General features: G+C 43.7%; 1 protein-coding gene across 16 annotated transcripts in view; it reads right to left on the reverse strand.

The window, feature by feature from the left end:
* LOC137380557 (monocarboxylate transporter 12-like) overlaps window positions 1-24,299 on the reverse strand; it is a 112,993-nt gene that overhangs the window by 39,552 nt on the left and 49,142 nt on the right. For 13 of the 16 annotated variants that reach the window (XM_068052560.1, XM_068052555.1, XM_068052554.1 and 10 more), the window contains one exon: window positions 2,197-2,440. In XM_068052560.1, the coding sequence (XP_067908661.1) occupies window positions 2,197-2,306 (110 nt within the window). In that variant the 5' untranslated portion in view covers window positions 2,307-2,440. Of the gene's footprint in view, window positions 1-2,196; window positions 2,441-4,422; window positions 4,623-24,299 lie in introns of those variants that run through there. The other 3 variants (XM_068052565.1, XM_068052566.1, XM_068052556.1) reach the window with 2 other exon arrangements.

Consider the following 24,299-nt stretch of genomic DNA (forward strand, 5'->3'; position numbering starts at 1 on the left):
TATCTCTCCTCTGCAACAGTGGTGGGGTCTCTCATTGGTGTCGGGAATCATGTCTGCAAGGGATAGCCCTTGCTCCAAGAAGCCACCCCTCCATCTGAGCCAGTTCAGTGAGCAGCAGTGGCAGCTGGGATTGGCACAGTGCCCAGGTGTTTTGCAGCTGCCTGAGAAGTGGGCACAAATTTGGATGAAGCATCTGTGGTGATCACATACCAGCTGTACCTAGATTGAGAGAATTCCTTTAATGGTGACGTCTACAGGTGGTAGACTGGCGGGAAGCCTGATGGCCACATGAGTGCAGTCTATGAACATTAAAACCTATGGTTCTCCGGCAATGGTGCCAAAACTGATGGCCATCTGTGAGAGTCCATCCTGAAGCGGACATACTCACTGGTGCTCTGGTGCAGGACATCGGTGACCTCCCTGATGCAGCAGTGCAATGCTGACTGTGTGACCCCACAAAGGTCTCCAGTGGACTCCTGAAATGCTGCATAGGCTTCAAGCTTAAGAGCCGCTGCCACTATGAGGACCACAGGCATAGGATGTTCACCAAAGCCCCTGGGCTGCAGGTCATTTTTGAGCAGGGCACAGAGACATGTCACCACCCTCTCTACATGCGCAATCGCCTCTGACACTGGTACCCTGACATCCGATGGCATGTCATGTGATAAATAAAGTTGTATCCTTCATTTATTCGAAGGTTCCTAACAGGGCAGGGATTGGTGTTGACGGGTACATCAGGTGCTTTCATGGATCAACTATGTGGCGTGGCATGGCATTGCCCATCTTGGCTAACACTCAGAGTGGCACAGCATGACTACATAAAGATCCTACCAGCTGTATCAATTGCCCCCATCGTCCATATAACCTTAACCCTCCTACCCTTTCTGGCACCCTCGCCACACACAGGGTGACTGGAGTACCATTGCTCCTTCACACACACGAACAAACGCAGAGTGTACACTGTTTACAGAGCGAGGGTACACAGTACCACCCTTCATGCCTGCAGAGCTTTCCCTCCAGTAATCCCAGACCCCCTCCTTCCTCCCTTTAAGAATGCAGAGCTGAGATCCCCGTAATCCCCTCCTCCCTCCCCCAGGAATGCAGAGTGAGACCCCTGTAATCCCACCCCCCCCTCCCTCCTTCCTTCAGGTATGCAGAGTTCAGATCCCTGTAATCCCCCCCTACCTCCTCCCTTACAGTAGGCAGAGTGAGACCCCTATAAATCTGGACATACCTTCACTGTCCAGTACTCTTGCTTCTGATGTGCCCCATATGAATATGTTCATATTCATATTCAACATAAAATGCTGAGGTGTGGAGCGAGAGGCGGTGGGATGCATAATCTGGAGAGGTAAGTAGCATTTTACATATGGTAATTGGGGCGCCGCCGCCAAGCGACAAGAGGGGCACACTGAGGTTCCGCCACCACCGGTACTATGCGACGGGCCCTTCTCAATGTCAGGGGTTTAGGCGGGCCTCTCCCGGCAGAATTTTACGGGCCCCTCCGCAACGACCCATGGCATCAAGGGACTGGTAAATTTCAGCCCAATATCTTTTTCTAATTCTTGGATCAGCTACGTGCACTTCAATAAATTACAGTATTATCATCAAAATTACCTAAAATATCATATTCAGTTTTAAAAGATCACATAGTTTTAATGTAAATGTCTAACCCTAGAGTTATACAGGTTAAGGATCAATGATATCATTAAATGTGAAACCAATATTTACGGCGTTCTAAAGCCCTTTCTCAAGTTAAAGTGAGAGCTATAGTGTTCTAGAACTCAAAGACACTCTTCGGATGTCTCCATGGGATAGTATGTTGCCGCACCGACGTACTATTCCATAGAAGGGTTGGATAACAGTTCCCAGCACCAGGAGCTCACAAAGAACCAGACTTAGATAGGTCTGTCTGCTTCAGTGAGGGAGAGAAAAGTTGATGCTGAATCAATTCATGCTGACCATTCAAGAGCAACAGTGGCCAATGCCTCGGAGCATAACACCAGCTGTATTATTCTAGCAGGGAACAGCATGCACAATGATGAGAAAGAATGGAAAAAAACACACACCCAAGGTTCAACCAAATGTTACACATCCAACAGTGAACAGAAATGTACAGATGAGTCTAAAGGTCACTAAATTGAATGTAACGCTTATGCTTAATCTGAGCAGAGTATAATACCATATCTGACAAACCTGGACACGCCTCTCGTGCAGATGGTCACTAAGAAGCAGCTGATCACAATCATCCAGCCCCATCCTCCATCTGGGGCTTCCATTAATGGAACTTTTGAGTGTCGAGGCATCACAGTAGCTCCACTGTCTATTGAGATATGTGCAGCTCCCTGGTTCTCATAGAGTGTCAAGTTTGTTCTTCAGTTTTGCAGAGGTCAGTTCAAAACTACTGCAGGCCTGGAATGTGTTCTTGTTCATTAACCATCTGGGGAAAAAAAACACACAGGATGGGTTAGTTCAAAAGTCATAGTGGCTTTATTAAAATGAGGCAAATTGATTGCAATTCTAATATATTGCTGCAAAAGATTCAAAAAATGTTACTTTACAAAAGACCAGATCAAAACGCCTATATAAAAACAGTAATAAAGTTGGAATTTAAAAATAGACTGCTTAATCTCCATATTTTCTCATTTAAGTTTTATACAAATCTAATACAAGCAAGATTTCAAATTTGCAAATGACCCCAAGCTTGAATTAGGTACAAACAAAACTTATTTTCTCACTATCTAACAAAACATTGTTTTATTATTAATTGTAACAAGCTGAAGCAGGCCTAGGACCCAGTAGTCAATTAGACACAGAGACTGGAGCTTTAAAAAAAATGAGGTTTTATTCACCTATGGTAATTGTGTGTTTAAGAGCAGCAATGAACAAGACAATAACAGGGCTAACCTCCCAATCAATTCCTTCTTGCTCACAACCCTTTCCTCTCCCAACTGAACTATTTCCCTGTCTTTTATCTTCCGGGTTATGGATTGTTCCTAATTCTTTTTTATTCTTTCATGGGATGTGGGAGGTGCTGGCAAGGCCACCATTTACTGCCCATCTCTAATTGCCCTGGACAATTGAGTGGCTTGCTAGACCATTTCAGAGGGCAGTTAACCACATTGCTGTGGGTCTGGAGTCACATGCAGGCCAGACCAAGTAAGGATGGCAGATTTCCTTCTTTAATGGACATTAGTGAAACAGATGGGTTTTTACTACAATCAATGATAGTTTCATGGCACCTGAGACTGAGACTTTCAATTCCAGATTTTTTAAAATTAATTACTTGAATTTATTAATTATTTGAATTTAAATTCCACCAGCTGCTATGCTGGAATTTGAACCCATGTCCCCACCACATTAGCCTGGGCCTCTGGATTTCTAGTTCAGTGACATTACCACTACATCACTGTCTCCCCTGATCAAAGGCAAATAACGTCAACAATTTCTTAAAGCTATACTGCCTTACTTTCAGCATTCTAACACATCTTACTCTGTTGCACCTTTGATTATGGTACTTGCTGAGAAGTTCGAATTGCACCCAAAATGGGTATAAAGTCAGCAGGGCGCCAACCTGAGGTTGAGAGCCAAATTTGGCTTCGGGCAGCATTTAAAGGTTGCCGACCAGTTGTGGACACCAAATGGTGAGGGCAGGAAGTCAGTCAGCAGGTCAGCTCTGGGAAGGCCATCAGCAGTGTGACAAAGTTTTTTTTTGTGGGCCCATACGAAACACTGGGACCAGAAGAATAAAAACTGCAAATTTCTTGGGTCTTTAAGCATTGCCGGTTAGGCTGCTCAAAACCTGCTGCCACTCAGCTGAGTCTGCGCAGCACAAAGCTCCACCCATTTGTACCTGAATTTCACCTTTGGAATCTTCCAAGTGCACTGAGTTGCATATTTAAGTCGCACAACAGGTGTTTCAAGTGAGCGCCTGGATGACTAAAAGTCACTTGACTCAATGTGGTCTTCAAAACATCTCCAGTGCTGTTTGGATACAGCAACTCACTATGCAAAAATAGGAGGTGTGTCACTGATTTTACAGTAAAATGTATGGTCATGAGTTGAAATTTTTCCCCCTTATCTTAGTAAAGAATGTCATTGCATGAACAAATGAGCAGCTGATACTGGTGGCGACCGATCGTACAACCTCTCACACAGCATCACAACCTTTCTCCTTCGCTACATACTCTAATCGTGTTGAATGTAAAGGCCTGCTCGGGTCTGCAAATGAGACCTGACCCGAGCCTGACAGAACCCCATCCAACCCGGCCCGAGTCCTTCCATTTTTTCCCGCGCCCTACCCGACCATCAGTAAACCTACCTTCCATTTTTCACTTTGTTCCTGACCTCCACAAGCTGAAAATAACTTTAACAAACCCACCTTTAAAGTCCATAAAGTAAATTAACATTAGAGTCACTTACCTGAGGTGGTGATAGAGTGTGTCCGATCCGGCCCGACCTGACCCGAGCCCAAATGCCAGACCCGGAAGTGCGACTCAAACCCGACCCATGTCGTTGGGTCCCGTCGGGTTCGGTCGGGTAGCAGGCCTTTAGTTGAATGTACCTGTCTAACTGTAAACATCCCGTCCATGCCTCTCCCTGCATCTCAATACGTTAGCATTCTGGGAAACACATATACAACTTTTAACAATCCTGAACTAGCCCTCAGTCAAATAGGGAGTAGGGGTGGGACCAGCGTACACGAGCCCCAAAGTGAGTGTTGTACCCAGAGAGTCCAATCCTAATGCCAGGACCTCGTCAACAATAACAACTTGTATTTATATAGCGTCTATAACGGAACAAAACATCCCAAGGCACTTCACAAGAGCATTATAAAACCAAGTATGACACCGAGCCGCAAAAGGAGACATTAGGTCAAGTGACCAAAAGCTTGGTCAAACAGGTAGGTTTTAAGGAGTAAAAGCAAAATACTGCGGATGCTGGAAATCTGAAATAAAAACAAGAAATGCTGGAACCATTCAGCAGGTCTGGCAGCGTCTGGGGAAAGAGAAGCAGCGTTAACTTTTCGGGTCAGTGACCCTTCTTCTTGGACATCCGAAGAAGGGTCACTGAGCCGAAACGTTAACTCTGCTTCTCTTTCCACAGATGCTGCCAGACCAGCTGAGTGGTTCCAGCATTTCTAGGTTTTAAGGAGTGTCTTAAAGTAGGAAAGCGAGGTGGAGAGGTTTAGGGAGGGTATTTCAGAGCTTGGAGCCTGAAGGCCTGGACACCAATGGTGGAGCAATTAAAATTAGGGGTGTGCAAGAGAATCATGGTTACTGCACAGAAGGAGGCCACTCGGCCCATCTTGTCTATGCCGGCTCTGGGGAGGCCGTAGCTGGGCAGGACCAAGGATTCCTTGCAAGCCTGGTGGGGGTGTGGAAGTGAGCAGAAAGGCATGGCACTATGCTTAATGGGAAATATAGCCAAGTTAGGAATAGTAGCTTTGCTGAGCTTTGATTTTAAGTGGCAGAAACCACAATGAAATAGTTAAAAGTAAAGGCAGAGCGTGTGAGACTGTAAAGACTAGCTGACACTGGTAATTGCAAAGACATCTGTTCTTTATGGCCTGATTGTGTGACTCCCTGTGGTTTGGAACAAATGGACTCCTGTGAATCAAATGATGTCCATCCCTGTGTGAGTGATAAGGAGTGCTAGGCCCCTCTTATCTTCGTGAGCTGCCACTACTTGTAGCTGCAGACTGCACGAAACACTCAGGAATGTACACCTAATAGAGATAGCAGGATGCGCCGCAATTACTTGTCACAAGGTAGAAACAGAACTCATGATCCATGTAGGGAGTGAGACCAGAATGGTTATTGATGATTCCTATGCTCTTGCTAATTAGCTTGCTTGTCCGCTTTGTTTTATTTTGCTGGTACAAAACAATATTTTATTAGTAACAAGTATGTATTGAGAATGGAGTGTATTGTAACCTCAGTAACAGATGTACTGCATGTCACCACGTGGGTGAAGTCGAATTGTACCGCACTGATTGGTTAAACAAGGGGGTGTAGCATGAATCTTAATGTATAAACAGTAGTACCTGTATCAAAAACTTCACTTACTCTGGTGGACCAGACAGACACTGGGTGGAGTCAGCGTCGTTGTATTGGAGTAAGTCAGCCGGCTAAATGCGCAAATAAAGTAATTGATTTTACCTACACATCCGACTCGGTATATTTACTGAACCAGACTGAAGGAAAAAAGAACTCAGATTTACAGGGGCATACCTGCTGCTCTTGGTCCTGAAGGAAATCTGACAAAAATCATTGCCATCAACTTGCCTTGGCCTCTTCTGCCCAGTCAACTTCTCCCATTGCAGTATGGAGAGATCCCATTGGTATCCTGTCACCTGCGATTTTCTGATCAGTGTAGCTTGCTGATATTGAGTGGTGCAGAAGGCATTGCCCTAATCATGCCTGGTGCTCAGCAGTGCCAGAAAAAAAAAGCAGCCCTCTTATCATTACACTCCTTGCACTCGCAGCTCTGTCTGGAGGCTCGGCCTCACCAGTTCATTGTCGGACATCCCCAGAACTCAAGCAAATAGCTGACTCTTCTCAATGCATGCCTGAAAATATTTGACTTGCGCTTGCAGAATCAGTACCTGGCTGCACAGTCTGCTTCCCAAATCTATAAGTTTTTCATTACTGGGAATTTATACACCAGGAGCTAATTGGTGGGAAGAGAAGAGTTGGTGGTGAGGGAAGTGTTGTTGGGGATGGCTGAGAGGAGACCCAACTCTAGCAAATTCACAAATAATCAGATGTGTCCTACAATGTTCTCCCCTCATTCCCCTCCCGTGATCATCAAGGAAAACCTCTCCAGAAAAATTTCAGCGCTACTTCCTTGTTTTCGGCAGTCAAACTACGCCGATTTTTTTTTCAGACACTGCATTGATGAGGTTGGAACACAGGAACATAGAAACAAGAGTTGGTCATTCAGCCCCTTGAGTCTGTTCCACCATTCAATTGCATCTTAACTGGTCTGTACCTCAACATATTTACCTACCTTTGCTTTCTTAATACCCTTACCTAATAAAACTCAGCTTTCACTTGACCCAGCATCCACAGCCTTTGGGGGAAGAGAGTTCCATTATTCCACCACTCTTGTGTGAAGAAGTGCTTCCTGATTTCACTCCGTCATGGCCTAGCTCTAATTTTAAGATATGTCTTCTTTTTGCCTCCACAAACTTTAATTCAATCAAAACTCTGCTGCCCAAAACCTAACTCGCACCAAGTCCTTTTCACCTATCGGCCCCGTGTTCATTGGCCTACATTGGCTCCCAGTCCAGTAAAACCTCAAACTTAAAGATCTCCTCCTTATGTGCAACTCTCTGAATAGATAATTCCTGACTGTCAGTTAACCAGCTTTTTTTCCCTCATTTCTGATATTTTTTATGCCTCTATAATGTATCATTCAGACAGCCTTGCAGCAGTGTCTTAGAGACTAATCTTTCTTTCCTGAAGACTCCAGAACAATCCGGGAGGATTGGTAACCCTACTTTCTGTACGCCTCAAACGTCACATTGACCGTAACAGCCAGGCTTTGTTCGCTATGGACACAAACACATTGCTTTCTCCAGCCTATATATGTTAAACACAACAGGAATATATAGGTTGCATATGATAGGAACAACAACAATAAACTAACAATGGAATAACTTGTCTAAGTTTTTAAAACAACAATAAAAGATAAGGAAACAGTTAAGCTTAATAGTATTTTTCGTGAACCAGTTTGAGCTCTGGTAGTAATTTCATCTTAATCCCTGAAAGCACTGTTACATTTAACTTTTATTGAGAATCTAATAGCCCTCACTGCTCTAAGTAAATTTTGCCTATTTGCATATAAATCATTGCATTGTAATTAAGGAGCTTGCATTTTAAAGAAAGAACTTTTATTAATATAGCATTTTTCACAACTTCTGGACATCCTAAAGCACTTTATGGCTAATGAAGTACATTTGAAGAGCAGTCACTGTTGTAATTTAAGAAATCTTTTGGGCCTCCTTATCTCGAGAGACAATGGATATGCGCCTGGAGGTGGTCAGTGGTTTGTGAAGCAGCGCCTGGAGTGGCTATAAAGGCCAATTCTGGAGTGACAGGCTCTTCCACAGGTGCTGCAGAGAAATTTGTTTGTCGGGGCTGTTGCACAGTTGGCTCTCCCCTTGCGCCCCTGTCTTTTTTCCTGCCAATTACTAAGTCTCTTCGACTCGCCACAATTTAGCCCTGTCTTTATGGCTGCCCGCCAGCTCTGGCGAATGCTGGCAACTGACTCCCACGACTTGTGATCAATGTCACACGATTTCATGTCGCGGCAGGATCCCCAAAGACACATTGTACAGCGAGCTCGCCACTGGTATCAGACCCACCGGCCGTCCATGTCTCCGCTATAATTTAAGAAATGCAGCAGCCAATATGTACACAGCAAGATCACATGACAGGAAAGAGATAATAACCAGATAATCCGATGTTCATTGAGGGATAAATAGTGACCAGGACACCAGGGAGAATTCACCTACTCTTCTTCAAATAGTACCATGGGATTTTTTTTACACCTACATGAGAGGGCAGGCAGGGCCTCAGTTTAATGTCTCATCCACAATGTGATACCTCCGACAGTGCAGCATGCAATCAACACTGCACTGGAGTGCCAGCCTGAATTATGGGCTCGTCTCTGGACTGGGAATTGAACCCACAATCTTCTGATCAGAGGCAAGAGTACTACCGACTGAGCCACAGCTGGGTTTTTAATTAGAAGTTTTAAAATATATTATAAAATGTATAATATATACATACAATGCCTGTAAAGAACAGCCTAATACAAGTAATGTAGAATGAGTTTGGCTGTTTTTCAGGTGTTTAAATGGGGGAAATGTTCTAAAATGCCACTGGCAGGGACCATTGCCCACCGGGAGTGCATATTGAAAAGTGGGGCTTAAAGTACGCATGATTTTCCAACCTTAACAATGAGAAAATATACAGTTAGTGTTGCCAGCCCTCCAGAACTGACCTGGAGTCTCCTGGAATTTAAGATTAATCTCCTAGATACTGTTGCAAGCAATCTGGGAGAAAAATAATAGGAGTGTTAAATTGTGCTTTTTGTCCTTTTTTTGAATACTTTCCTTATTAGTTGTAAAACTTTTGCAGACGGAGGGAAAAAAAAAGGTTGTTTGACTGGGTGGAGGCGTTTGGAGGTGGGAAATCATATGATGAAACTTCCAGGAATACGTCCAACCAGAGTTGGCAACTCCAAGTGCAGTGTACTCACTGCGCCTAAAATTTGCACAATGCAATTTAGGAAATCAAGGCTTCACATCGAGAGTTGAAAATGATTTTGTGTTGATGAATTAAGGGGTAGTATGGTAAATGGATAATTGTTTTTGACTTTTAGCAAGATGTAGTGAAACAGGAGATAAGAAGCACACAGGCCATTCTCGCTATGGAGCTGGCGCATGTCCTGCTTGTTAATACAGAATTTACAATAGAGAGTCAACCTATTCAAAGTGCTACTTAGCCTACTTCAGTCAGTTTGTCGTGAAACAAAATATTTCTCAAGTTACTGCAGACTGTCTAGCCAACAGCTCATTAGCACAGCGGGTTAAGGCCATGGCCAGATTCTTGACCAGGGCAATTTCAAAGCTAGGTGGAGAATACACCCTTTGTTACTATTGCATTGAATGTAGCTCAGATCTATAATAAGGAACATACTGCAGTGATATTAAATGACAGAAAAACTGGAAGGTGTCCAGACAGAGTAAATGGGACCTATGGGGGCTCTATAAATTGGCTATAGTTCAGCTCATTAACAAGATACTGGTTTTCATTATGTGCTACCAAGCTTGGTGAACCAATAAAGCAGAAAGAAGAAACTTGCATTTATATAGCAACTTTCACGATGTCCCAAAGTGCTTTACTGAAATACTTTTGAAGTGTTGTAATGTAAGAAGCGCAGCAGCTAATTTGCATACAGCAAGGCCCCACAAACAACAATGAGATGGTAATCTGTTTAAGTGATGTTGATTGAGGAAGAACTCCCATGCATTTCTTTAAAATAATGCCACGGGCTGCTTTATGTCTATCTGAAAGGGCAAACAGGGCCTTTGTTTAATGTCTCATTTGAAACACAGCACCTCCAACAGTGCAGCACTCCATCAGTACTGCACTGAAGTGTAAACCTGGATTATGGACACAAGTTCCTGAAGTAGGACCTGAACACACCACCTCTGACTCAGATGAGCATGCTACAAACTGAGCCACAGCTTATAGTATATAAAAAATAAGCTTCTAACAAAGGTTGAATGCAAAAAGGTGCATGGACTTTATTATGTATATAAATGTGAGCTACATCGGACTGTCAGTCCTATGTTGAAGATGCTGTGCCTCATATTTGCTCCAAGCTTCTTTTTTCCAGACATGTAGCTGGGAATTAAGAAGGGTTAACTATTAATAAATCTTGCTGACTTCAGGCTAACTGCGCTGCCAACCTTGTCTCTGATTGCCAGCAACCCAGTGGTAGAAAGAGATCTATGCTTTAATTGGATCCTGAAACTGCCCTGGTTTTCATTTTTACAACAGGGTTAAAAAGTGGTGTGATGGAAGCTGAAAGAGATAACAGACTGTTTGTGTTTACCACTGCTCCCATCGGTCTGTCACTTCAAAACTGGATTAATAAACTGCAGCAACAGAAGTCCATTTTTCTTCTAAAATTAGCTAACAGTTAGCTTTTGTAGCATTCTGCAACTGCAGTCAAATCAAAAAGTGAGCATGTTACTCCAAGTCAGATCCAACATTCGTCCTTTAATGCATGCTACTTTCATCCAGTTTTATCTTAATCCTAAAAAATCCGGGAATTTTTTTTTAGAAAGATAAAACTTCACGGACCCAAAACTTCCTGTCATTTCAAAAATAAACATGGCAACTGCACCGAAAATGTGACCCACTGTTCATATTCAGAGGTAACTGAGTGTAACTCTTCAGCTCCTAAGAGCAAGAACCAATGGTTGCTTATTGTCACTTGAGAGACAACAACTTGCATTTATATAACACCCTCAATGTAGAAAAAACATCCCAAGGTGTTTCACAGGCAAAAATAAGCAAAAATCAGGCAAAAATAGATGCTAACACAAAGGAGGAAATATTGAGTAGCTTGACCAAATGCTTGAGGATTGCCTTAAAGAAGGAGATGGAGGCAAAAGAGTTGAGTGGGAGAATTGCAGAGAGTGGGGCCTAGGCAGTTGAAGGAATGACTGATAGCAATGGGGTGAAGGGACGGAGGGGTACACAACAGGCCAAAGTAACAGATAGGCCAGGGAGGAGGCAGTGGTCAAATGTGGCAACCTAGAAAACTAGCAAAAACACTCCAACAAAGCTGACAATGATAATGAGCCTATAGCATGCGAAAACAAATAATTACAAGGACTTTGCGACTGAAGCTGCAGGTAAAATCCAACATTCCTTCAATTCTACAGGAGGAAAATAAAATAAGAATATGAAAGTGTGAAGGGGAAATGCAAATGTTGAAGGCTGAGAGCATGCTGTGTGAAAATGTTTGAATTGTTACAAATTGATAGATCCTGGTTCACTTTAAGCACATTTATACTTGACAAATGACTAATATTTTAAATATATTTTGAAAAAATGGTGACATTTGGATTTTTAACAGACAAACCTAACTTTTAACATCACTTCCCCAGATGTTACCACAATACTCACCGTAACAGTAACACTTGAATGTGAGGTTGGTTTAAGTAAGGGAAATTCACACAGAGTTTACCTCAGTCTCTCTGTTTACTCACAGCTTCCCCAGCACCCAATAACTGAATCCAGAGGCAAAACAAGGTTCAGATGTCTGAGATAGGGAGGGCTGCACAGAATGGCCTGCAGTATCTGATGCCCCCATACTGAAGGCCTAAGCTGTCCTCAAAGCCTTGCCACCATGCTTCCATTAGCCAGAGAATTTAGCACATCTGCCCAGTTGGCCTAATTTTCCACAGCAGTGCCCATGCAACTGTCCCAAGAATAGCTTGTAAAGACAACTTACCCGCAGGTTTTTTTTATTCTTTCACGGGGTATGGGCGTCGCTGGCTGGGCCAGCATTTATTGCCCAACCCTAATTATCCTTGAGAAGGTGGTGGTGAGCCGCCTTCTTGAACTGCTGCAGTCCAAGTGGTACACCCATGCCGCTGTTAGGTTGGGAGCTCCAGGATTTTGACCCAGCAACAAGGAAGGAACAGCGATATAGTTCCAAGTCAGGATGGTGTGATGCTTGGAGAGGAACGCGGGTTTGGAAGGTGCTGTCGAAGGAAGCGTGGTGAGTTGCTGCAGCACATCTTGTAGATGGTACACCCTGCTGCCACTGTGCGTCGATGGTGGAGGAAGTGAATGTTGAAGGTGGTGGATGGGATGCCAGTCTACTGGGCTGCTTTATCCTGTATGGTGTCGAGCTTTTTGAGTGTTGTTGGAGCTGCACTCATCCAGGCAAGTGGAGAGTATTCCATCACACTCCTGACTTGTGCCTTGTAGATAGTGGACAGGCTTTGGGGAGTCTGGAGGTGGATTACTTGCTGCAGAATTCCCAGCCTCTGACCTGTTCTTGTAGCCACAGTATTTATATGGCTAGTCCAGTTCAGGTTCTGGTCAATGGTCACCCCCAGGATGTTGATTTTGGGAGATTCAGTGATGGTAATGCCATTGAATGTCAAAGGGAAATGGTAGGGTTGTCTCTTGTTGGAGATGGTCATTGCCTGGCACTTGTGTAGCACAAATGTAACTTGCCATTTATCAGCCCAAGTCTGAATGTTGTCAAGGTCTTGCTGCATCTGGACATGGACTGCTTCAATATCTAAGGAGTCGCGAATGGTGCTGAATATTGTGCAATCATCCCCACTTCTGACCTTATGATGGATGGAAGGGCATTGATGAAGCAGCTGAAGATGGTTGGGCATAGGACACTACCCTGAGGAACTCCTGCAGTAATGTCCTGGAACTGAGATGATTGGCCTCCAACAACCACAACCATCTTCCTTTGTGCTAGGTACAACTCCAACCAGCGACGAGTTTTCCCAGATTCTCATTGACTCCAGTTTTGCTAGGGCTCCTTGATGCCATACTCGGTCAAATGCTGCCTTGATATCCAGGACAGTCACTCTCACCTCACCTTGAGTTCAGCTCTTTTGTCCATGTTTGCACCAAGGCAGTAATGAGGTCAGGAGTTGCGCCCTGGCAAAACCAAAACCGAGCATCAGTGAGCAGGTTATTGCTGAGTAAGTGCCACTTGACAGCACTGTCGATGAAATCTTCCATCACTTTGCTCATGATCGAGATAGAGTGGGGGATTGCATCGCATTTTCCCCATGCAGTGAATTCCCACTAGTCCAGAGGTAAAGGAATCAATCTGGGCCATTCAAACCCATCTTCCATTCCCGCCCAACCCCCAGGAGAAACAGGTAGCAAACTCCAGTAGAGCAGTGACATACTGTAGTATCATGCCGCATTACCACTGCCACATTGTACTATGTTATAAAAAACAAACACTGCATGCTGAAATAAAAACAAGAAATGCTGGAAATACTCAACAGGTTTGGCAGCATCTGTGGAGAGAGAAGCAGAGTTAACGTTTCAGGTCAGTGACCCTTCTTCAGAACTGGCAAATATTAGAAATGTCAAAGGTTATAAGCAAGTAAAGTGGGGGTGGGGCAAGAGATAACAAAGGAGGTGTAGATAGGACAAGGTCACAGAATAGCTGAACAGAAAGTCATGGAGCAAAGGCAAACAATATGTTAATGGTGTGTTGAAAGACAAAACATTAGTATAGATAGGGTGTTAATGGACTGAAAATTGAACAGCAGCATGATACAGTCATCAATGGACCAGAAAAAGAGTTGGGGGAGAGGGCCTGAGTAGGACTGGAACAACGAATTTTCGACATATCCCACAAAAAGACAGGCATAACTAGGACCCATGCGGGTACCCATAGCAACACCTTTTATTTGAAGTAAGTGAGTGGAGTTGAAGGAGAAGTTGTTCAATGTGAGAACAAATTCAGCCAGGCTGAGGAGGGTGGTGGTGGATGGGGACTGGTTGGGCCTCTGTTCATGGAAAAAGTGGAGAGCCCTCAAACCGTCCTGGTGGGGGATGGAGGTGTAGAGAGATTGGACGCCCATAGTGAAGGGGAGGCGGTTAGGGCCAAAAAACTGGAAATTGTAAAAATGACGTAGGGCATCAGAACAGTCACGGATGTAGGTGGGAAGAGACTGGACTAGCGGAGAAAAGATAGAGTCAAGATAGGAAGAAATAAGTTCAGTGGGACAGGAGCAGGCTGACACAATGGGTCTGCCAGGACAGTCCCGTTTGTGGATTTTGGGGAGGAGGTAGAAGCGGGCTGTCCGGGGTTGCGGGACTATGAGTTTGGAAGCTGTAGAGGGAAGATCTCTGGAGGTGATGAGGTCAGTGACAGTCCTGTGGGCAGTAGCTTGATGTTCGGTGGTGGGGTCATAGTCCAGAGGGAGGTAGGAAGAAGTGTCTGTGAGTTGATGCTGAGCCTCTGCAAGGTAGAGGTTGGTACGCCATACAACAGTACCACCCTTGTCCGCAGGTTTGATGACAATGTCGGGATTAGACCTGAGAGTACGGAGTGCGGCAAGTTCATAGGGGGACAGGTTAGAACGAGTGAAGGGGAGCAGAGAAATTGAGATGACCAATGTCTCGCCGACAGTTTTCAATGAAAAGATCAAGAGCGGGTAAGAGGTCAGAGGGAGGGGTCCAAGTAGAGGGAGAATGCTGGAGGCGGGTGAATGGATCTGCTGGTCAGGGGGAGGGATCCTGGTCAAAGAAGTGAGCCCGGAGGCGGAAGCGACGGAAGAGCTCAACGTCATGCCGAGCAAGAAATTCATTGAGGTGGGGGCGTAAGGGAATAAAACTGAGTCCTTTGCTGAGTACAGAACATTCAGCTTCAGAGAGGGGGTGGTCAGAGGGTATAGTGAATACACGACAAGAGGTCAGATCAAAAGGGGTGGGGTCAGAAGAGGTGAAGGGGAAGGAGGATCTGGAGGAGCATTAGACCCCATCAGCTGCTGGAGCTTGCGTTCCTTGACATCTGAAAGGAACAGAAAAAGTGTTTTGTTAATGCATCGGATGAGACGAAGGATAACATGAAACTGCGGAGTAGAATAGCTTTGAGATAAGGTGAGGCGGTGCTGCTGGAGAGAGAGGTCCAGTGTGTACATGTGGCGCCACATAGCACTGAGTGTGGATCTCAGGATGCAGCAAGAACAGCAGTCCGAGGAACGTTGTATTTCGCAGAGATTTATTTTTTATTTTTATTTATTTAGAGATACAGCACTGAAACAGGCCCTTCGGCCCACCGAGTCTGTGCCGACCAACAACCACCCATTTATACTAACCCTACCATAATCCCATATTACCTACCTATACTAGGGGCAATTTACAATGGCCAATTTACCTATCACCTGCAAGTCTTTGGCTATGGGAGGAAACCAGAGCACCCGGCGAAAACCCACGCGGTCACAGGGAGAACTTGCAAACTCCGCACAGGTAGTACCCAGAATCGAACCCGGGTCCCCGGAGCTGTGAGACTGCGGTGCTAACATGGAGCAAAGGCAAACAATATGTTAATGGGAGAGCTCACTATCCCAGGGCCCAAACACTCCTTTCAGGTGCAACAGCAATTTACTTGTACTTCTTTCAATGTAGTATACTGTATTCGCTGCTCACAATATGGTCTTCTCTACATTAGGGAGGCCATACGGAGACTGGGTGACCGCTTTGCGGAAAATGTCCGCTCAGTCCAAAAGCAGGACCCCGAGCTTCTGGTTGCTGGCCATTTCAACACTCCCCCCTGCTCTTATGCTCACATCTCTGTCCTGGGATTGCTGCAGTGTTCCAGTGAACATCAACGCAAGCTCCAGGAATAGCATCTCATTTACCGATTAGGCACACCACAGCATGCCAGACTGAACATTGAGTTCAATAATTTCAGAGCATGACAGGCCCCCCATTTTACTTTTATTTTTGGTTATTTTTTCTCTTTTCTTTTTTATATTTTTTTTGTGCGTTTATTTTATTTCATCATAGTTTGGTCAGTTTGCTTACCCACTTTTTTTTTCATGATTGTACTTGCTGCTGTTCAATTTTCAGTCCATTAACACCCTATCTGTACTAATGCTTTGTCTTTCAACGCACCATTAACATATTGTTTGCCTTTGCTCCATGACCTTCCCTCTCCCTATTCCTTCTGCCAAAATCACCTCACGTTTCTCTGCATTAAATTCCATCTGCCACTTCTCTGCCCAGTCTGCTAGCCTATGTCCTGTTGCAGTCAATCGGTATCACCTTCATTGTATGCCACAAGTGATAGAAACCACACTGGCCAAAAATGAGACATATTAATTTCGCCATATGGAACATTATTTTTGAACTGTTACTGGACTTGAAATAACTTGTTTAAAAAGACCACAATAGTGGCTGAATGCATGGCTGCACATTTGCATTCTAAAAGACAGTTGCCTGAAGAAGACAATGGGAGTCCTCCCTGATTCAATTAGACAGATGGATTTTGATCAAGAGACATTGAATGTGTAAGAGCTAGCATTCCACCACCACACTGAGAGTGTCTGCTTAGCTTGAAGGAATCCACAAAATCTCGCAGGCGAGGCTGCTCTAAACAAGGAGCTAGTCACATAACTAACCTGCTGGCAACCGGATTGTTTGAATTGTGCCACACAGAAAGGAACAGACTGCAATTTGAAGGCAAAATAGAAGGAAGCTCTCTCCTTGTCTCCCTCTTTCTCAAACAAACAAAGTTCCAGGGACACACGGAAGTAATTAAGTCTCGAGACAGAAGACCAGTGAAACAAGAACTGCAAAACTTAACTTCAAAGACTTTACATCAAACCCAAAGCCAGTAACTGAACTCCAGCTATTACTTCAAACCTTTCTCCTTCTTTCTCCTCCCTCCTCTGTCTCTATTTGCGCGTGTTTATCGCATATGCATGTCAGCGTGGTCGCGTCGCGTATTCTTAGTTGTTTTAACTGCATTAGAGTTTTAAGGTTAATAAACTTGCACCTTTCTTGTTTAAATCTGAGAAAACCTGTCTGGTTGCTTTCTTTGCCATTACAATTAGAGAGCAGTGAGCAAGGACTCACTGAGAGGGAAGCTAAAACACAGTGTTTTAAAAAGTTAAACCCTGTTGCAGCCAAACCAGGAAGAGGCTGAGAGGGGGAGCCCTAGACCCCTTTCTCACCAGGTCATAACACATACCTCCAGGTTTGGTATCATAAACACAAAAATTAGGAGCAAGAGTAGGCCATTCGGCCCCTCGAGCCAGCTCTGCCATTCGATTAGATCATGACTAATCTGATTATGGCTTCAGCTCCATTTTCCTGTCTTCCCTCATAACCCTCAACTCCCTTTTCGATTAAAAATCTATCTAACTCAGCCTTGAATATATTAAATGACCCAGCCTCCACTGCTCTCTAGGAAAGGGAATTCCACAGACTAATGGTCCTCAGAGAAAAATTTTTTCCTCATCTCAGTCTTAAATGAGAGACCCCTAATTTTTAAAATGTGTCCCCAAGTTCGAGACTCCCCCCACAAGTGAAAACATCCTCTCAGTATCCACCCTGTCAAGTCCCCTCAGGATCTTATATGTTTCAATAAGTTCACCACTCATCCTTCTAAACTCCAAAGGGTATGGGCACAACCTGCTCAACCTTTCCTCATGAAATAACCCCTTCATCCCAGGCATGAGTCGAGTGAACCTTCTCTAAACTGCTTCTAATGCAATTATATCCTTTCTTACATAAGGACACTAAAACTGCACCGAGTACTCCAGATGCAGTCTAACTAATGCCCTGTACAGCTGTAGCAACACTTCCCTACTTTTATTTATTTAGAGATACAGCACTGAAACAGGCCCTTCGGCCCACCGAGTCTGTGCCACCCAAGAACCACCCATTTATCCTAACCCTGCAGTAATCCCATATTCCCTACCTACACTAGGGGCAATTTATAATGGCCAATTTACCTATCACCTGCAAGTCTTTGGCGGTGGGAGGAAACCGGAGCACCCGGCGAAAACCCAAGAGGTCACAGGAAGAACTTGCAACCTCCGCACAGGCAGTACCCAGAATTGAACCCGGGTCCCTGGAGCTGTGAGGCTGCGGTGATAACCACTGCGCCACTGTGCCGCCCACATATACTCGATTCCCCTTGCAATAAACGACAATATTCCATTTTCCTTCTTAATCACTTGCTGTACCTGCAAACCAACTTTTTGTGATTCATGTACTAGGATACCCAGATCCCTCTGTACCGTAGAGTTTTGCAGTCTCTCTCAAATAATATGCTTCTTTTCTATTCTTCCTACCAAAGTGGACATGTTCACACTTTCCCACATTATACTTCATCTGCCAACTTTTTGCCCATTCACGTAATCTTTGTAGAACTCTATATCTTTTTGACAGCTTACTTTCTTACAACTGAAAACAGCGGAGACCCTAGAAGAGTATAGAAAGTGTAGGGGGAGTACTTGTAAAAGTAATAAGGAGAGCAAAGAGGGGACTTGAAAAAACACTGGTGGGCAGGATAAATGAAAATCCCAAGGCGTTTTATAAATATATTAAAGGCAAGAGGATAACCGGGGAAAGAGTAGGACCCATTAGGGACCTAAGTGACAATCTGTGTGTGGAGCCGGAGGACATAGTTGAGGTTTTAAATGATGACTTTTCATCTGTGTTAACTATCGAGAAGGACAATATATAGGTGTAGAGATCAGGGAGGGGTATTGTGATATACTTGAACAAATTAGCATTGAAAGGGAGGAAGTATTAGCTGTTTGGGCAGGCTTAAAAGTGGATAAATCCCCAGGCTCAGATGCTGTTATGTGAGGCAAGGGAGGTGATAGCAGGGGCTCTGACACAAATTTTCAAATCCTCTCTGGCCACAGGAGAGGTACCAGAGGACTGGAGGACAATGAATGTGGTACCATTATTCAAGAAGGGTAGCAGGGATAAACCAGGTAATTACAGGCCAGAGAGTCTAACATCAGTGGTTGGGAAAATGTTGGAAAAAATTCTGAGAGACAGGATTAATCTCCACTTGGAGAGGCAGGGATTAATCAAGGATAGTCAGCATGGCTATGTCAGGGGGAGATCATGTCTAGCAAACTTGATTGAATTTTTTGAGGAGGTGACTAGATGTGTCGATGAGGGTAAAGCAGTTGATATAGTCTACATAGACTTCAGTAAGGCCTTTGATAAGGTCCCGCATGGGAGATTGGTTAAGAAGGTAAGAGCTCATGGGATGCAGGGCAATTTGGCAAATTGGATCCAAAATTGGCTTAGTGGCAGGAGGCAGAGGGTGATGGTCGAGGGTTGTTTTTGCGAGTGGAAACCTGTGACCAGTGGTGTACCACAGCTGGAGTACTGTGTACAGTTCTGGGCACCACACTATAGGAAGGATGTGATTGCACTGGAGAGGGTGCAGAGGAGATTCACCAGGATGTTGCCTGGGCTGTAGCATTTCAGCTATGAAGAGAGACTGGATAGACTAGGGTTGTTTTCTTTCGAGCAGAGAAGGCTGAGGGGGGACATGATTGAGGTATACAAAATTATGAGGGGCATTGATAGGATAGATAGGAAGAAACTTTTTCCCTTAGCGGAGGGGTCAATAAACAGGGGGCATAGATTTAAGTAAGGGGCAGGAGGTTTAGAGGGGATTTGAAGAAAAAGATTTTCACCCAGAGGGTGGTTGGAATTTGGAACGCACTGCCTGAAGGGGTGGTAGAGGCAGGAACCCTCACAACATTTAAGAAGCATTTTGATGATCACTTAAAACACCATAGCATACAAGGCTACGAGCCAAGTGTTGGAAAATGGGATTAGAATAGATAGGTGCTTGATGGCCGGCACAGACATGATGGGCCAAAGGGCCTATTTCTCTGCTGTATAACTCTATGACTTTCCTACCTATCTTTGTGTCATCAGCAAATTTAACTATCATACATTCAGTCCCTTCATCCAAGTCATTGATATAGATAGTAAATAGTTGAGGCCGCAGCACTGATCCCTGCGGCACTCCACTAGTCACGGCTTGCCAACCCAAAAATGACCAATTTATCCCTACTGTCATGAAAACCCTCTATGCCAAATGGGAAATATTAATTTCATTGGTTGGAACCTTACATTCAGCTTTTCATGGAAAAATCTTACAAGTAACTTTTTATAAAAATGGCAGCCAAGATGGCCACTGCAATTTACATTTGAAACACCAAAAGATCAAACTGGAGATGACAAGTCTTATCCAGCCGAGCCAGAACAATGGGCTGCTCTCAGGGATTAAATTACCTCGAATGGCCTTAGCAACACGATCGTCAAAGCCAGCTACACCCATGGACTTTGAAAGAGCCAACCCCCTCCAAGTGTGACTGGACATCTTGAGGTGTAGCACCTTGAATCTCAGAGAAGATTCCAGAAAAACCTCATTAAAAAACAAAAGGGCTGGATAGAGTCATGCGACTGCCTGCGCAGCTTTACAGAGACTGTAAGTTTTGTCACACAGAAAGCAAACAGGAATAACTGAAAAGTCATCAACAAAGCAAGTCTCTCTCTGTTTCTCCTCAGGAAGTATCAAGAGAAGATCCGGCTGTGACTGGGAAGCCCTCAAGCCTACAGACTGCCACAGCCAGAAACCAGGGGACGAGAATCAACCCCCTCTTCTGCCTTCAGGAGCCCTGAGCAAAGCAAGCCCACCACTGTGCACATGGCCCAGCGAAGACATCAGGGATACAATTTCAGCTGAGATCTCAGACTATTGAACTCAAATTGAATTTAAATTCCATTTATTCTGGACTTTAATCCAACCACCAAATCTGTTTTCCCTCTGTAATCTATTTGTGTGTGACTCTCATGTGAATGTGTGCATGAATGTGTAGCATATTTTTAGTATTTTTAACTGGGTCAGAGTGCTCAGAGTAATAAACTTACCTCTTTCTTGTTTAAAATTTAAAAACCTGTCTGATTGGTTCTTTTGCAGTTACATTAGAGGAACAGGAGCAAGCGCTCACTGAGGTGGTAAATTCAATCACTGTGTTAAAAAAAGGATAAACCCTGTTGCAGTCAAACCAGAGAAGGGGTGAAAAGGGAGTCTGAGATCCCCTCCTCACCTGGCCATAACACTACTCTCTGCTTCTTTCAGCTAACCAATCCTCTATCTATGTTAATATGTTACCCATTTTGTGTAGTAACCTTTGATGTGTCACCTTATCGAATGCCTTTTTAGAAATCCAAGTACATCACATTTACAGGTTCCCCTTTTTCCACATTGCTTGTTACTTCCTCAAAGAACTCTAATAAATTAGTCAAACATAATTTCACTTTCACAAAACCATGTTGGATTTGCTTGATTGTATTATGATTTTCTAAATGTCCTGCTATTACCTCCTTAATAATGGATTCTAGCATTTCCCCAATAACAGATGTTAGGCTAACTGTCCTATAGTTTCTGGCTTTCTGTCTCCCTCCTTTCTTGAATAGAAGTGTTACATTTGTGATTTTTCAATGTGCTGGAACCTTTCCAGAATCTAGGGAATTTTGGAAGATTACAACCAATGCCTCTACTATCTCTGCAGCCATTTCTTTTAAGACCCTAGGATGCAAACCATCAGGTCCAGGGAACTTGTCAGCCTTTAGTTCTAAGTTTTCCCAGTACCTTTCCCTAGTGATTGTGATTGTTTTAAGCTCCTCCCTCCCATCTACCTCTTGATTTTCAAGTATTTTTGGGATGTTTTTTGTGTCTTCTATAGTGAAGACAAAATACTTGTTCAACGCTTCTGCCATTTCTTTGTTTCCCATTATTAATTCCGCAGACTCACTCTTTCTTCAGGAGCAATGCTCACTTTAGTTATTCTTTCCCTTTTTAAATACTAGTAGATGCTCTTACTATCTGTTTTTATATTTCTAGCTAGCTTTCTCTCATACTCTAATTTCTCCTTCCCTTTTTTAAATTATTCTTTGCTGCTTTCTAAAATCTGTCCAATCTTCTGACCTGCCACTAATCTTTGCAGTATTCTACAGTTTTTCTTTTAATTTGATACTATCTTTAACTTCCTTGGTTAGCCACGGATAGTGCATCCTTCTAGAGTCTTTCTTTCTTAATAGAATGTATCTTTGCTGACAGTTATGAAATATCTTGTTACAATCAGGTGAGGATGGGGGTCACAAGTGGCTCCCCTCTTGTCTTTCCTCTTATTTGACCACAACAGGGTTTATTCCTTTTTAGACAGTGGATGTGCTTACCACTACAGTGAGTGTTTTACCTTTTACCTTTGTTGTGATCGAGAAATAACCAATGGGACAGGTTTTCTTGAGTTTAAACAAGAAACAGATGAGTTTATTACACAGCAACTATACATTCTCCTTCAAGGCACAAAAACCCCAAAAGTAAAGGCAATCAACCATGGATAACAAAGGAAGTTAAGGATTGTATAAGATTCAAAGAACAGGCCTATAAAGTTGCCATAAATAGTAGTAATCCTGAGGATTGGGAGGATTTTAGAATACAGCAAAGGAGGACCAAAAAACTGATAAAGAAAGGGAGAATAGAATATGAATGTAAGCTCGCAAACAATATAAAAATGGACTGTCAAAGCTTCTACAGGTACAAAAAAAAACGTTTGGCTAAGACAAATGTGGGTCCATAACTGGCAGACTCAGGAGAATTTATAATGGGGAATAGAGAAATAGCAGAGAAACTAAATGATTACTTTGTGTCTGTTTCCATTGAGGAAGATACAAGAAATCTCTCAGAATTACAGATCCAAGGGATTGGGGAAATGAGGAATTGAAGGAAATTAGTATTACTAAGAAGATTGTATTGGAGAAATTAATGGGGCTGGATGTTGATAATTCCCCAGTACCTGATATTCTACATCCCAGAATGTTGAAAGAGGTAGCTATGGAGATAGTGGATGCATTGGTGATCATCTTCCAATATTCTATAGATTCTGGAGCGATTCCTGCAGGTTGGAAGGTTGCAAATGTCACCCACTATTTAAGAACAGAGGGGGAGAGAAAATGGAATTACAGACCTGTTAGCCTTACACCAGTCCTTGCGAAAATGCTGGAATCTATTCGAAAGGATGTAAGAAATGGACACGTGGATAATAATGATCTGGTTGGGCATGGACAACATGGATTTATGAATGGGAAATCATGTTTGACGAACCTATTGGAGTTTTTTGAGGATGCTACTAACAGAATTGATAAAGGGGAGTTGGTGGATGTGGTATACTTGGATTTTCAGAAGGTTTTTGATAAAGTGCCCCACAGGAGGTTGGTTAGCAAAATTAAAGCACATGGGATAGGAGGTAATATACTGGCATGGATTAAGGATTGGTTGACAAGCAAAAAGCTGAAAGTAGGAATAAATGGGTCATTCTCGCATTGGCAGGCTGTGACTAGTGGGGTACCACAGGGATCAGTGCTTGGGCCCCAGCTGTTCACAATATATATCAATGATTTGAATGTGGGGACCAAATGTAATATTTCCAAGTTCGTGGATGACACAAAACTAGGTGGGAATGTGTGTTATGAGGAAGATGCAAAGCAGCTTCAAGGGGATTTGGACAGACTTAGTTAGTGGGCAAGAGTGTGGAAGATGGAATATAATGTGGAAAAAGGTGAGGTTATCCACTTTGGTAGAAGGAACAGATGTGCAGAGTATTTCTTAAATGGTAAGAGATTAGAAACTGTAGATGTACAAAGGGACCTGGGTGTCCTCATCAATAAGTCACTGAAAGCTGACGAGCGGGTGTGCAGCAAGCAATTAGAAAGGCTAAAGGTATGTTAGCCTTTATCGCAAGAGGATTTGAGTACAGGAGTAGTGAAGTCTTGTTTAGCTTAGTTTAGAGATACAGCACTGAAACAGGCCCTTCAGCCCCACCGAGTCTGTGCCGACCATCAACCACCCATTTATACTAATCCTATATTCGTACCACATCCTCACCTGTCCCTATATTCCCCTACCACCTACCTATACTAGTGGCAATTTATAATGGCCTATCACCTATCAACCTGCAAGTCTTTTGGCTGTGGGAGGAAACCGGAACACCCGGAGGAAACCCACGCAGACACAGGGAGAACTTGCAAACTCCACACAGGCAGAACCCAGAATTGAACCCGGGTCACTGGAGCTGTGAGGCTGTGGCGCTAACCACTCTGCCGCCCTTCAATGTTAGAAGCTATTGTTCAAGATGTTATAGCAGATAATTTAGAAAAGTT

Source organism: Heterodontus francisci, chromosome 20 (genome assembly GCF_036365525.1).
Source record: "Heterodontus francisci isolate sHetFra1 chromosome 20, sHetFra1.hap1, whole genome shotgun sequence".
In the NCBI taxonomy this organism is placed as follows: domain Eukaryota; kingdom Metazoa; phylum Chordata; class Chondrichthyes; order Heterodontiformes; family Heterodontidae; genus Heterodontus; species Heterodontus francisci.